Below are 12,873 nucleotides of genomic sequence, written 5' to 3' on the forward strand. Positions count from 1 at the left end.
GTCTTTAAATTCAGTTTTATAAAACTCGTTTTAAAGGGATAATTCACCCAAAAATGAAAATTGTCATGAATTACTCACTCTCGTGTCGTTCCAAACCTGCAAGAACATCGTTCATCTTGTTAACACAAATTAAGATATTTTTGATGAAATCTGAGAACTTTCTGACCCTCCATAGACAGCAATGTAATTGAAATGTTCCCAGACCCAGCAAGGTAGGAACAACATGGATAAAATAGTCCATATGACATCAGAGTTTCAACCTCAATTTTACGAAGCTACAAGAATACTTTTTGTACGCAAAGAAAACCAAAATAACGACTTTACTCAACAATTCTTCTCCTAAATCATGTCTTCTGTCATTATCTAGAGTACCTCTGACCTTGAACATGCATGTGTGTAGCTGTACTGAAGAATATGACAATGTTTAAGTTTTTCATATTTTAGTATGCTGTAAATATATACACTATATACATTCAGTACATAGATTTTACTAGTATCAGCTCAATGTGTAATCTGTCTTTCTTTAAAGACATTATTACTGTCTCAGCAAAATCTAATATCACTTAACCTGTGTGTATGCATTAATATGTTGGTACTGATTTCATTATTTTTTTTTAAAAACATATTTTGAACATTTTAAACAAGCAGCTCTTGAGATTGTGTTGGTTTGTTCTTAATAGACAGTATTATTTTAATTAAAAAGCCTTGAAACCCTGCAGATATCCTGATTTTTCTCATTAAGCAGCGCACTCACCTTTGGTCTTGTTTCAGTCTCGGGAGCAGCTTCAGCTCCTGCAGCTCAGGTCAACCCCTTCCAGGTGAACCAGCCACAGCCACCCACCCTCAACCAGATGAGAGTCAGTCCCATGATGGGCCTGAGCGGACAGGGCGTCAGCATGGCCCAGAGAAGCAACGAGCCCTTGCCTCTGTCCTCAATGCCCCCAGCCAGCTCCGTCTCAATGGTACCCATGGCCAGCATGGCTCCTCTCGGACCCGTGGGCCAGATGCCAAACATGGGGATCCCAGCCTCCATGTCCATGCCCCAGCCGCTCATGAGCGGAGGGCTGCCGCCAACAGGTGTAGCAACACAAGCCGGCGGCACAACCAACCCCTTCTTATTGTGAGGAACATAATTTGCCTCCTCAACCCACATGATTCTCTCTCTCATCCCCGTTCCTATGGCATAGACAACGTAGTCGGTTATGTTCCCCCAAACCTGTGTGCTATTTTGAGACTTTTGGGAGTAGCAGTGGTGTTTACAGGTTTTACACTGGCAGGCGATTCCCTTCCTCTCCTGTCAGAAATTGGTACCATACGACGATTTGCTATTGTTTTCAAAATTTCCTCAAAAATTACCATCAGCGATACAGCATCTAGGAGATTTTCTTCCCGGGAGTAACCTTCCTGTTTTTTAACTTTTTTTGATGGCTTACTTTTCTTATCAGAGGCTTGAAACTTGGAGTACTGGTTCGTCTTAATTTTTCTAATTTCTAGTCTTTGAAAGCAGCGTGCTAGATAAAGCTAACCCTTTTAATCAAAGCAGCCTGTACGTTCTACGCAGTGCATATACACTATGTGTATTTACAGTACGCTTGAGTAGACAGTTTAGAGGACTCTCTATCAGTTTACATGGAAATGATTTTGATGTTCTAAGCAGGGATTTTGCACATGCTCTGATTTATCTTCTTTTGACTGTCGGCCCACCGTTAGTCCTTAGCGCAAGAAGCGATGGGAAACCGTTCACTAAGACACGAGCAAAGCCGAGGACTAGGAGGGAGTCTGCGAACTGCATGTGTGAATGGTTTCAAACCTGATGCATTGAAAGATGAACTTCATACTGAAGTGGAGAGTTGATCTTTCTTCCTTTTCTTTTGTAATGCATGAAGGGGAGTTGGTTTGCATATCATAAATACAGCTCAACTTTTATACCGAAGCCTGTTTTTTACTGCTTTACAATCCTGAGACGTTGTTTATTGGGTGAATGGGTTCTTTCGATTCAGTACGGCTCACTATTTGCACAGCACAGCTCCATATTCGACAGCTAATCCATACTAATGATTAGTATTCATTCGCTTCTCTGTGAGTATCCAACAATCTGAAATGTGATCATTTCAGTAATGTTTTTATTTTTAATTTATGTATGCGTGCGTATGGAAGGAGCAAAGGGAAACCGGGAGGAATTGGGTGTTGGTAAATCTTCATCAGGTCCTAATGCATCTTACTGTTATAACCGACAGCTGTATCACTAATCACAGCTTCCTAATGCAATCTGTTCATGTACGTCGGGAAAAAAAACCAAGCGTGCATCAGAGCTTGCCGTTAACAAAATCCTCAGTTCTGTATTCGAAGCTAACTTGCTTATAGTGTTACACGAATGAGTGGACATGCTAAAACAGGTTATAGTGTGGGAAGAGTCTTTTAATAGATTGTATGATTGATTCCTTTGTTTGTTTGTTGAATATGTGGTATACATGTATGTTTGGGGTCATATGCATCTTTCTACAGCTAGAAACCTGTGGTTGATTTGCATTGTTCTGTATTCATAAATTTATTTTGGCCATGGTTTTATCATTAAATGAGATTTAGACCAGACTATGAATTGTTTATCACAATTAGCAGTCCATTTAAGTGAGAACGCCTAGACTTTGGTGTTTTGTGTGGCTTGCTGTGTCTACACTTTTAATTCAGCCAGTTAAGCACAAGATGGCAATGTTTGCCACCAATAGTAGTTACCAAAGTGACTTTGCTTGTCCTTTTTAAATGCAGAGCTGCGGTCGTTTCCTAACTGACTACACATTTATCTCTCTTCAGTTGTTCCCCAGTTATTATCATTATTATCCCTGCTTTTAAAAAAAATAAAAATGATTACAGCTAGAGTATTGACACTACGGTTTCTCTCATCTGTGAGCTAGTGACCTCTGCTGGAAATGTTGTGGTAGTCCTGCCCACATGCAACCTTGTAGCAGAGCCTGGGTGTGTTTTGGTCAATAATCTGCAGGCATACTCAGGCAGTTTCGGGGGTGGGGGTGGCTAAGACAGCTTTAAGTTGTATGTAATGCGCTTTTGATGGCCGTGATGGTTAAGGCAGGCACTGATCCTGCTAAACAAGACTCCCTGCTAATGAACATCACTGTACTCGATTATCCAGACTAGTTTTACTTTTGAATCCATACGATATCTAGCTCATTTAGTCTCGACCATCTTGTTTTGCTGTTACCGTATATCACCCGTTCTTCTGTTATGTACTCATTATGCATTTATTGTGGAGGACTAACCTTGTGAACATACATAACATTTTATTTTTCCATGTTATTTTGTCTGTGTATTTACCAAACTGTCTCATATTACTGGGAGCAGGCTGCTTTTATGGATATGTGCTCAATTTGTTGGCATTATAACTGTATAATATAATTTATCATCTGTTCTATTGTAACATATTGTTGTGTACCTTATTTCTGTGTAATGGTTTTTATAGGAAAGTCACAGGAGGAGTGTAATGCTTTATTGCCATCCAAACAGCAGCAAGTGATAAAGGACCTGTAGCTGCAGTGGTAAAACAAATAAATTGTATCAATGACTTTTGATCTGTCTGTACATGCTGTCAGTAAACACCACATCGCATCTTATTGTGGCTCCAGAGCCAGTGTTATTTTAGCATCATTAAGATACTGTTACGGTTTTAATAGGGCTGCAAAACTAATAATCGCATGTGACTAATAACATTAAAAATAAAAGTTTGCTTACATGCTGTGTGTGTACTGTGTATATTTGTTTATATATAAATACACGTGTGTGTGTATATATTTTATATATATATATTTATACTTGTATATAATTTATATATACTTGTGTATAATTTATATATATATATATATATATATAATATACAAATCTAACATGTTTCCTTAATATATACATGTATGTGTATTTATATATACATAAATATACGCAGTACACACAAATATAGAACGTAAACAACTTATTTTGAATGCGATTAATCACAATTAATCGTTTTGCAGCTCTAGGTTTTATTAATATTTAGAATTTATTTTTAAAGTTTTAGTAATTTTGTTGTGGTTTTATTATTTTGATTAGTTTAGAGTTTTTCACGTAAACATCAATTTTTATTTTGAATGCGATTAATCACGGTTAATCGGTTTTTTTATCAGTTTAGAATTTTTTTTATTTTTAAAGCTTTGGTAATTTTGTTGTGGTTTTATGATTCTCATTAGTTCTAGTAAAGTTTTTCGTTTTATTTTATTATATCAAGTTAAAGTGAAAAATGTTGCCTTGGCAATTAGCTGACATAAAATAAGCTTACTTTTTCACATTTCATTTCAGTAATGTTTATTTCAGTTAACTTAAATGTTTTTGTAGTTTTATTTCAAGATAATAACCCTGGTCAAAGGTTAATCATATTTGGTGTTTAGGTTTAAAACAGGCAAAGATGGAATCTGCAGATTAGAATTGGAATTCAAATTATGCAAATCAAATATGAACCAAATTAACTTCTACAAACACACAAGATCAGTTTATTTAAAAACATACAAAACTGATATCACATGTATAGTTACAAAGCAATGAAAGCGACTTGAAAATGGACCAAGATTACAAAAAGGTACAAAAATATCCTGAAAATGGCTATTAGAGCTGTTGAGATGTTCTTGTCAGTCCTGTAGCAGCTGAATGCTCTGATGTACTTTTATAACCCAGTTTCTTCATGTCTTTAGACACAATGTTGAACTGTAGTGTAACAAAACCTTGTGAGCGCACCCTCGTAACTGCAAACAGACAAAATTGCATCAGTTATGGTTTGTAAGTACACTTGATTGCAGAAGAACAATTTCTGAGGACATACACCTTGGTTTGAGGTGATAAACATCCACTGGAATGTCATATTTCATTTTGAGTCAAGGGTTAAATAAAAGCTTACCTTCTCTTCCCTCTCCTTGGGCAACAACCTTGGGATCTGTGAACTCTGGACGCCTTCCCATCAGCCAGCTGAGCACAAGATATAACATGTTAGATATAGAGTCTGATGAAAACAAATGTTTGAGTTACAATTTACCTTCTCATTTGAAACGCACATTTAACTGAAACGTCTTGAGAACAAAAGGGAAGGGCAAAAGCAAATTAAATTCAGATCAGAACCAAAAGCAGTTGCATTATTAATTTGGGGAACTTTAATGTTCTGCTGTATGTCTACATGTGAATGCAAATGAATGAGGTAACTTTGGATTAATTATGAGAAATGTTACAACCTTGTGAACTTCTGAAGTCTTGATGTAGATTCAGGAACGAACATGGGAATGGTCTTGGTGTGTCTGGACAGAGAGCATTCGCATGTAATTGCGCATTTTACAGATTTTAAGCTTGCATTATGACAATCTTCGAGTAACTCACTTTCCAGGTGTAAACGGGATGTGTGCAGCTCCATAACCTCTCACAACATCATTTCCGAAAGTGTCGGGGCCATACACACTGACCACAATCTGGGGCCCTAAATAAAATAAAAAGATAGATGATACTTAGAAATATATATTGTGGGCACAATTATTAAGATGCATTACAATCTTCAGAATAATATTCCTTTATCAGATCAGGGTTTATGCAGGTTTTATGAAGGTACATTTAAAGCTTTTTACTACCTTTTTAAGACCAAGTTAATGTAAGGAATAAATTGAAGGGAACACAGTATGTCAGTGTTCTTTGAATGTAAATGTCTAGGAAGCACACAATATTAAATTTATTTGTATTATTTTTGCAGTAGAGGCATTATTTAATTCCTTAGCTTCATGAATTTAAGATTTTAAGAATTTAAGGCCTTAAATTGCGGAAGGGTGAATTAAAACTATTTGTAACAAACTCCATACAACTGATTCTGACACAATCAAAACGTGCTTCACTTACAGCCAAATGGGTTCGTGCTTTTGAACGTGATGTCCAGAGGGAAGTTCCACACCAAACTCTGAGATCCTCTACCTTTTGAAGTTATTTGAGAAATCCCCTCTTCCAAGCCCTTCAGATTGTGGGGAAAATATACAAACTTACTACTGTGGAATATATAAGAATACAAAAGCGTATAGCCTATAGGGAAAGCAGGGGCAACTAAATAATAATAATATATATACTGATATAGATATCCTGCTTTGATTCTCTATTGTAAGACAAAAGGAAGTGAAGCAGGTTGATTTCACTCACAGATGTGGGCGCCCAGTCGTGTCCATAAACAAAACAATACTTGCAGTAAAGATCGTCATATTCCGGGAACTTTAAACAGAATACGACATGTAAGTAATCCCATTAACCCACTTTAATAACAGGCTTTGCACACAGTTTACTGCATTACACAGATCCTCTAAAAATCACTGTTAACTTACATCGGCTGCTTCGATTTGCCCATTAACCATGAGAAGAAAAACAGCTGGGTTGTTTGAAGTCATTTCCACACCATTAACACCCTGGACAACATCTAAATCACACCAAACCACTCTCGCTACCCTGAAATATCCGTTCGGATGTAAAATTAATGGATTATCGTTGTCAACATCCTTCTGGCTGCTATGGACGCTTTCAGTACGGCAGGCAATACAGTCCAAAATAGCGAAAATGAAAATGCGTTTTAAAATTCCACTCCGCTTGGTTGTTGTCATGGACATGAAATTGTCAACTTTTTTGGTTTTCCGGATTTATGGATGAAGACTTACAGTTTTTCCTGTGTGGAAATTGGCTGTTTGGTTTTCGCTCAAGACACAAAAGCTTCAAAAAGCTTTGGCCTTTGCACAATAACCATGGGTTTATATTGACAGAGCATATTAAGGCTAAACACGTCCATAGATTCACTACAAATCAAAACTGTAGGCACACGGCACAATATTTATTATTATTTTCCACATAATAGATAGGCATACGAAATGTCTGTAAGAACTGACAAAAAAACAATAGAACCCTGCCCAAAACACAATAGTTCATTTAATGGATTTAATGGTTATAATGGGGATTGTATTGGTTTTAATGGAAACTATAATGGTGTCTACTGGTATGTGATGGATTCTGTTGGTGGGATGTTAAATCCTGTTGGAAAAATGCCCAAAACACACTACAAAAATGATTTTTTTTTTTAATGGGTTTACTGGAAAAAGCTAATGGTTTATAATGGTATTTTAATGGAAACCATTGGAAGTTCTGTGATGGTTTTTATTGAGCTTCTATTGTTTTTTTCTATTTTTGTTTTTTTATCTTTCCATAATTACATGCCAGCCATTCCCATTTTCTTATGGTAATATTTCACACACCTTACACCTTACAGGAACGAACGTAACAATGTTTGTATGTGTTACCAGGTCTGCCACGGTCTGCTTATCTGAACACTGTCTGCTTATCCCCCTTTTTTTTTGTTTGTTTTTATAAATCCAGAAAAAAATTATAAACAAAAAAAATCCTAGAAAAAAAGAAGAAATAACCTGATTAAATAAAGATGCTTTGTATTATTATTGTTTTTTTTTGTTTGTTTTTTGTTTTTTATCATTTTGACATTTAACATCTCTCTCTTTATATATATATTAAAATTCTTTAAAAAAAAGTGAATAGTGAAATGAATATATTTTTAGACGCATTTTTTGAATAAGCAGCACTGAGACATCTATGGTGTGAAGAAGCTGCATTTAATAAACACGGCATCCACATCTATGCCAATAGATGTCAGTATAAATCCCAACAGCAGCTAAAATAACAACACATTAACCAATCTATAATGGCAAATAATTTTTGTTTCAGCTTAGCAGAATGGACAACCATCTCAAGAAATTGGTAAGATACTAAATAACTCTCTTACTCTGTCTGTTAATTGAAAATTCACTCTGTGCTTATTTTGTTCTGATTACATTTTCTCTTGTGCAAAGCTCTCAGCTTGAGGGAAGCTAAGTGAGCCCTCGAAACAGATACCAAGACCTTGAAACTGAAAAAAAGTGAGATATCCATGAAACAGAGCAAAAATGGAAAACCCCATGAGAGACAACATGTTATAGTCTATCAATATAAACCCATTAATTGAATTTAGGGCTCAGTCCTTGGTTTTAGTCCTACACCTCAGTAAACTCAGATTCAAGCTTTTTAACCTAGATGAAGACCTGCCTGTCACTTTTTGGCCCAACGATGTCCCAGTTTGAGCTGCCCTCATCTGTTGCCAATTTTCCCTCTCTGGGACCAGGTCTTTGACTTACAGTCACTATTTATAGCATTAGACGTCTGTACTACTTACAAGTCCTCTATGGGACCTGTGTCTCCCTTTTTAGGCCTGAAATAAAGACTCATTCAGTCATTTCCGTGGGGCATGTTTTGTTTTTTTTCTTCATACCCAACCCATGTGGCTTTTAGGTTTAGCGTATTGTTCTTGTCCTTCATTAATTGCATAGCACAGATGCTTAGTTGTGAAATCTATTTAATCTATTTCTGTACCTCAGATCACAACAGTTTGGGATTTAGCTTTGTCCATCTGATTGACATTTTTTGTTTGGTTGACATTTGCTAGTGTCACCAAAATATGCAGCAACTGTCCACACCATAGCAAATGTCATGGAAAGGTCATGTGCCCTTGGGCTGTAGTTTGGAGGGTCTGGTTGGTGGTCTGAAAGATGATCTTGTGTTTTCTTAAAGACAAGTGTTCTTTATTGTTTAGTCTTGAAGATGACAGAGAGCTTATAATAGCTTGGCTTTATCTAGTGACGTGGTACTTTTTAATTCTGTAAGAAAAAAAGAAAAAAAAAAATTATATATATATATATATATATATATATATATATAAATATATAGGTATATATATATATAAATATATAGGTATATATATATATATATATATATATATATATATATATATATATATATATATATATATATATATACGTATATATATAAGGTATTTGGTTATGACCATAATGGAGTGGAAGAAACATCCACTTAATGCCATTATGCCTCTGCGTTATAAAGGCCTAAAAGCTCATAAATATATAATATTGTTTAATAGAATGACTTTTAGATTTTTATGTAGGCTACTGAACTTGCCATCCTGTGGAATAGTCAGTTCCTGACCTGCATTTGAAAATACCAGGTCACTGTTTCTCCGACTGGAAAGCTAAGCTGAGACACAACCTGAATGTACGTCATGTAAAATTGTTATCGATTTATGTCCTTCCCTCCAAACTCCAATCATGGTCAAAAGCAGAATGCCATTTATTATGAAGGCTAATCATTAATATTGCCTCTCCATTAGCTGGAGTGCAGCTCTGTGACAGCATAATGGCCTGTGTCAGACAGATGAGTGGGTCACTGTGGATCTGCACGTGTCAAATTACTGTGGCCCGCTCTTGTGGCAGGGATCAAGGCTCTTTCATTTTGACCACTCCCTAAGTTTGCTTGAAATATAAATCTTTCCCACCCATGCTTTTAGGATTTTTCCATTTGATGAATAATAAAAGAATTAAAGTTCTTTTGGGAGCACATAAATGGTTTTGTCTCTGGCATTACCGTAACTGGTGATTGATCTGAAGTTGGACAGGAAACGATAGCATAGGAAGGGTGTGAACTTACACTGACACTCAAAAGATTATTATTATTATTATTATTGAATTAATTATTTTATTCAACATGGACACATTGATCAAAAGTGACAGCAAAGACATTTATAATTATTACAGAACAATTACAAAAAATATACAACGGTTTCTATGAAATATTAACAGTTCAAAAATATTACGGTGAAGTTTATTAATGTTTTCAACATTCATAATAAGGAGAAATGTTTCTTGAGCATAAAATCAGCATATTAGAATGATTCTGAAAGATCATGTGGCACTGAAGACTGCAGTAATGATGCTGAAAATTCAGCTTTGCCATCACAATGGACAATAGCAATTTTAAATAGTAATAATATTTCACAGTATTACTGTTTTTACTGCATTTTCAGCAAATAAATGTAGCCTTAGTGAGCATTAGAGACTGGATGCTTGCTTTAATCAGTGGTTTTGAATCTTTTTTTAAGGTTGGGGACCATTTGTACTATAAAAGATGATTACATTTGGGTAGACATATGCACACTGTCAGTTACATTATTGACATAGGACAACCAAGAACTCTCACAAATTAATCATAATTTAATGTTGGCAATTTTTGCCGATTACAAATTACAATGCTAATTTTTTTATTTGTTTAAATCAACCTACCATTTTACAAACCATTTGGAAATCATTTGTGAACCATAGTTGAACTGAATTATTTAATCAGACAGTTTAGGGACTTATTATTCCTAGTATTACTTTATTTGTGCAATTTTGTTTAATTTACATGCTTTCAGACTTCTAACTCTCACCCACTCAGGAGAAGATCTGCAGACTCTCACACGCAATTTTGTGTCATTAAAGATGACATTTCCAATTTTTGCTAAACTTGCAGGAGATGCAGATAAATTTTGTAATTATTTTGTTTTCTTTGTAGAAACGGTCTGCAATGAGAAAAGTGACTATGAAACTAATATGTCTGGCATTTAATAAAATGAAGAAAGAAGTTGAAGGATTTGAAGGTAAGGGAGGTTCACACACTGAGGAAGAGGCCTCTGACTCCATACAATAAATTTAACGGCACATTCCTGTGCAGACCTCATTTAACTGATGTCCATTTAAATGAAAGCCTGATCTGTAAATTTCCTGTCCGTTCCTGATGACATTTATGCTAGGCCTACTGCACTGCTGCCCAGGAGCTCATATGACCTCAGATTACTTGAATAATTTGTGGCATAACATTATGTTCTCAGCAATGATTAGTGATCAGTGACCTGAGATTAACCTCAGATACTAATAACATTATTGTTTAGGTGCTTTGCACTAATGTGTGATGATTATGCACATTTATTTCACCAAATTAGATTTTTTTCTTAATTTTTTAAAGCTTTCATAAAAATTCATTGTTCATAATAAAAATAATACATTATAGTTATGAAGCAAAATAATAATACTAAAGAAATTAATCAAAATAATAATATTAATAAAATTAAAATGTATAGTATAAAAATATATGAAAAATAATATGTTAGTAACTTTAATATTATTATGCATATAATATAGCATTTATTAATCGTATTTTACACAATACATTTATGTACACAATATATTTTTATTTTGTTGTTACAAACATAACTATATATTATGCGTTATATATAAAAAAAAAAAGCAAAGTTTTACTAATATTTAATTTTATGAGATTATGTGTTATATACAGCATGTAATGTTTTTGTATATTTAAACTGATAAAATGCTGTTGTGGAAGTGTACCAACAAGCATTTATTAAAGGGGTCATCGGATGCAAAATTCCCTTTTAAAGTTGTTTGAACATAAATGTGTGTTGGAAGTGTGTGTACACATCCATCCTATAATGATAAAAATGCACCCAGTGTTTTTTTTAAATCCCTATTTTAAAATCCCCTGTCAGAATTACGTAGTTCTGTACAGACCCCTCCCACGAAAGTTGATTGACAAGACCGTCTTACCTTAGACCCGCCCTGAGTGAGCTGAGAGCTGTCCGGCATTGTGTCGACTCCAGTGCTGGGGAAGACAAGATGTCTCTGATTAAGCGATTGAGGTGTTTTGTTGTTGAATGTAATAATGAATATAGCAGTCGTCAATTACTCCTGACATCTGAGCCACTGAAGACTCAGAGGATTAAAGTTACTTTCGTTTTGAAGGGAATGCTATGATCCCCGATCTGCCTAACTCGTTTATGTTCACGCAAATCATTCGTGATCCAGCTTCATCTACAGAAGAAGTGAGTATAAGGGTTTTTTTTATGAATCTTTGCAAATTGCCTTGCCTAATAATGTGCTAGTTAGCCAGTTTCACGGCTGAAGTTTACAGTCTGTTCGTCACCCCACGGAAGAGAGGGGCGGGTCAGTAGAGCTCATTAGCATTTAAAGCAACATGGACTAGAATGGCTTGCTGAAAACAGAGCTGTTTTTGACAGGGTAAAGAACGTGTTTTTTTACACTACCATTGAGAAATTTTAACCAAAGTATGTTTTAGACTTTTCAGACCCTAAAGAATCATATCAACTTCTGTAAAATGGGTATCCGATGACCCCTTTAATATTGAAAAATTGCTTATGAATAAACATTACTGCAGCAGATATTTAGCCCTAAAGTTGCTGAAACAACCGTGGCCTGTTTTCAAGAAGTGTATAATATAAGAAATTGTAGGCAGAATCCCATAGGCGATGAAATCCATATTTCAGGAACTGCAGAGCCTACACTGAACATGGCCTGTCTTCTTTGAAGCCTGGATTCAAGGAGAATCTGCTTTGAGGCTGCAGTTGATTTTGTGAGATTTTTCTCTGCATCTCAGACATTCCCAGGGAAAGCAAGAGCTGATAAAATGTAAAAAAAAAACTGTAACTTGAATGCAATGTAAGTCGCTTTGGATAAAAGCGTTTGCTAAATGCGTAAATGTAAAATGTAAATGTAGACAGGTCTCAGCTTTTTTCCAGTTTTGAACACTGGGTATACTGTGCTAGCCGCTATTAAGCATTCGCTATAGTGAAGTGCTGGCATGAGAAGGAGTTTGTGAGACTCGCAAGCAGACCGCTCTGTCCTGCAGCATTTTGCCATTGTTAGATAAGACCTCTGAAGAGAATCTGCAAGAGAAAATGAATCACAGCACCCATAATCTGAATTGCAAGTGCTGGTTTTGTAAAGAAACGGATCATTTGCTGTAGTATAGTGGCAGCGTGCATTATTTATGTGCATCTTTGTGTGTGCTCTCACAGCAATAATGCTTTCAGCATAGTCCCTGGTGAAAACAAACGCTGTCAGCATCTACTCCTCTCCTCTTCTC

At 35.6% G+C, this 12,873-nt stretch overlaps 2 protein-coding genes across 7 annotated transcripts in view; one reads left to right on the forward strand and one right to left on the reverse strand.

Moving 5' to 3' along the window:
* The window catches only part of LOC306869028 (epsin-2-like), a 41,226-nt gene extending 37,649 nt beyond the window's left edge, over nt 1-3,577 (forward strand). For 4 of the 6 annotated variants that reach the window (XM_079415576.1, XM_079415574.1, XM_079415575.1 and 1 more), the window contains exon 9: nt 772-3,577. In XM_079415576.1, coding sequence (XP_079271702.1) covers nt 772-1,124 — 353 coding nt within the window. In that variant the 3' untranslated portion in view covers nt 1,125-3,577. The remainder of the gene's footprint in view (nt 1-771) is intronic. The other 2 variants (XR_013784143.1, XR_013784144.1) reach the window with 1 other exon arrangement.
* A 621-nt stretch (nt 3,578-4,198) lies between these two features.
* LOC306864949 (B9 domain-containing protein 1) lies at nt 4,199-6,584 on the reverse strand. Its single transcript, XM_079409263.1, has 7 exons — nt 6,381-6,584; nt 6,202-6,270; nt 5,911-6,019; nt 5,404-5,500; nt 5,262-5,324; nt 4,934-5,001; nt 4,199-4,781 (listed from the first exon to the last, which is right to left on the reverse strand). The coding sequence occupies exons 1-7, from the start codon at nt 6,441-6,443 to the stop codon at nt 4,645-4,647; spliced, it is 606 nt and encodes a 201-aa protein (XP_079265389.1). The 5' UTR covers nt 6,444-6,584; the 3' UTR covers nt 4,199-4,644.
* Between the last annotated feature and the right edge of the window lie 6,289 nt (nt 6,585-12,873).

The sequence above is a fragment of the Barbus barbus genome (assembly GCF_936440315.1).
Source record: "Barbus barbus genome assembly, chromosome: 4".
Taxonomy (NCBI): domain Eukaryota; kingdom Metazoa; phylum Chordata; class Actinopteri; order Cypriniformes; family Cyprinidae; genus Barbus; species Barbus barbus.

Coding starts and splice junctions, on each gene's coding strand:
- LOC306864949 (XM_079409263.1), bottom strand. CDS start 6,443: ATGACTTCAAACAACCCAGCTGTTTTTCTTCTCATGGTTAATGGGCAA. Junction 6,271..6,380: donor GGCAAATCGAAGCAGCCGAT/GTAAGTTAACAG, acceptor TTCTGTTTAAAG/TTCCCGGAATATGACGATCT. Junction 4,782..4,933: donor CCAAGGAGAGGGAAGAGAAG/GTAAGCTTTTAT, acceptor GTCTGTTTGCAG/TTACGAGGGTGCGCTCACAA.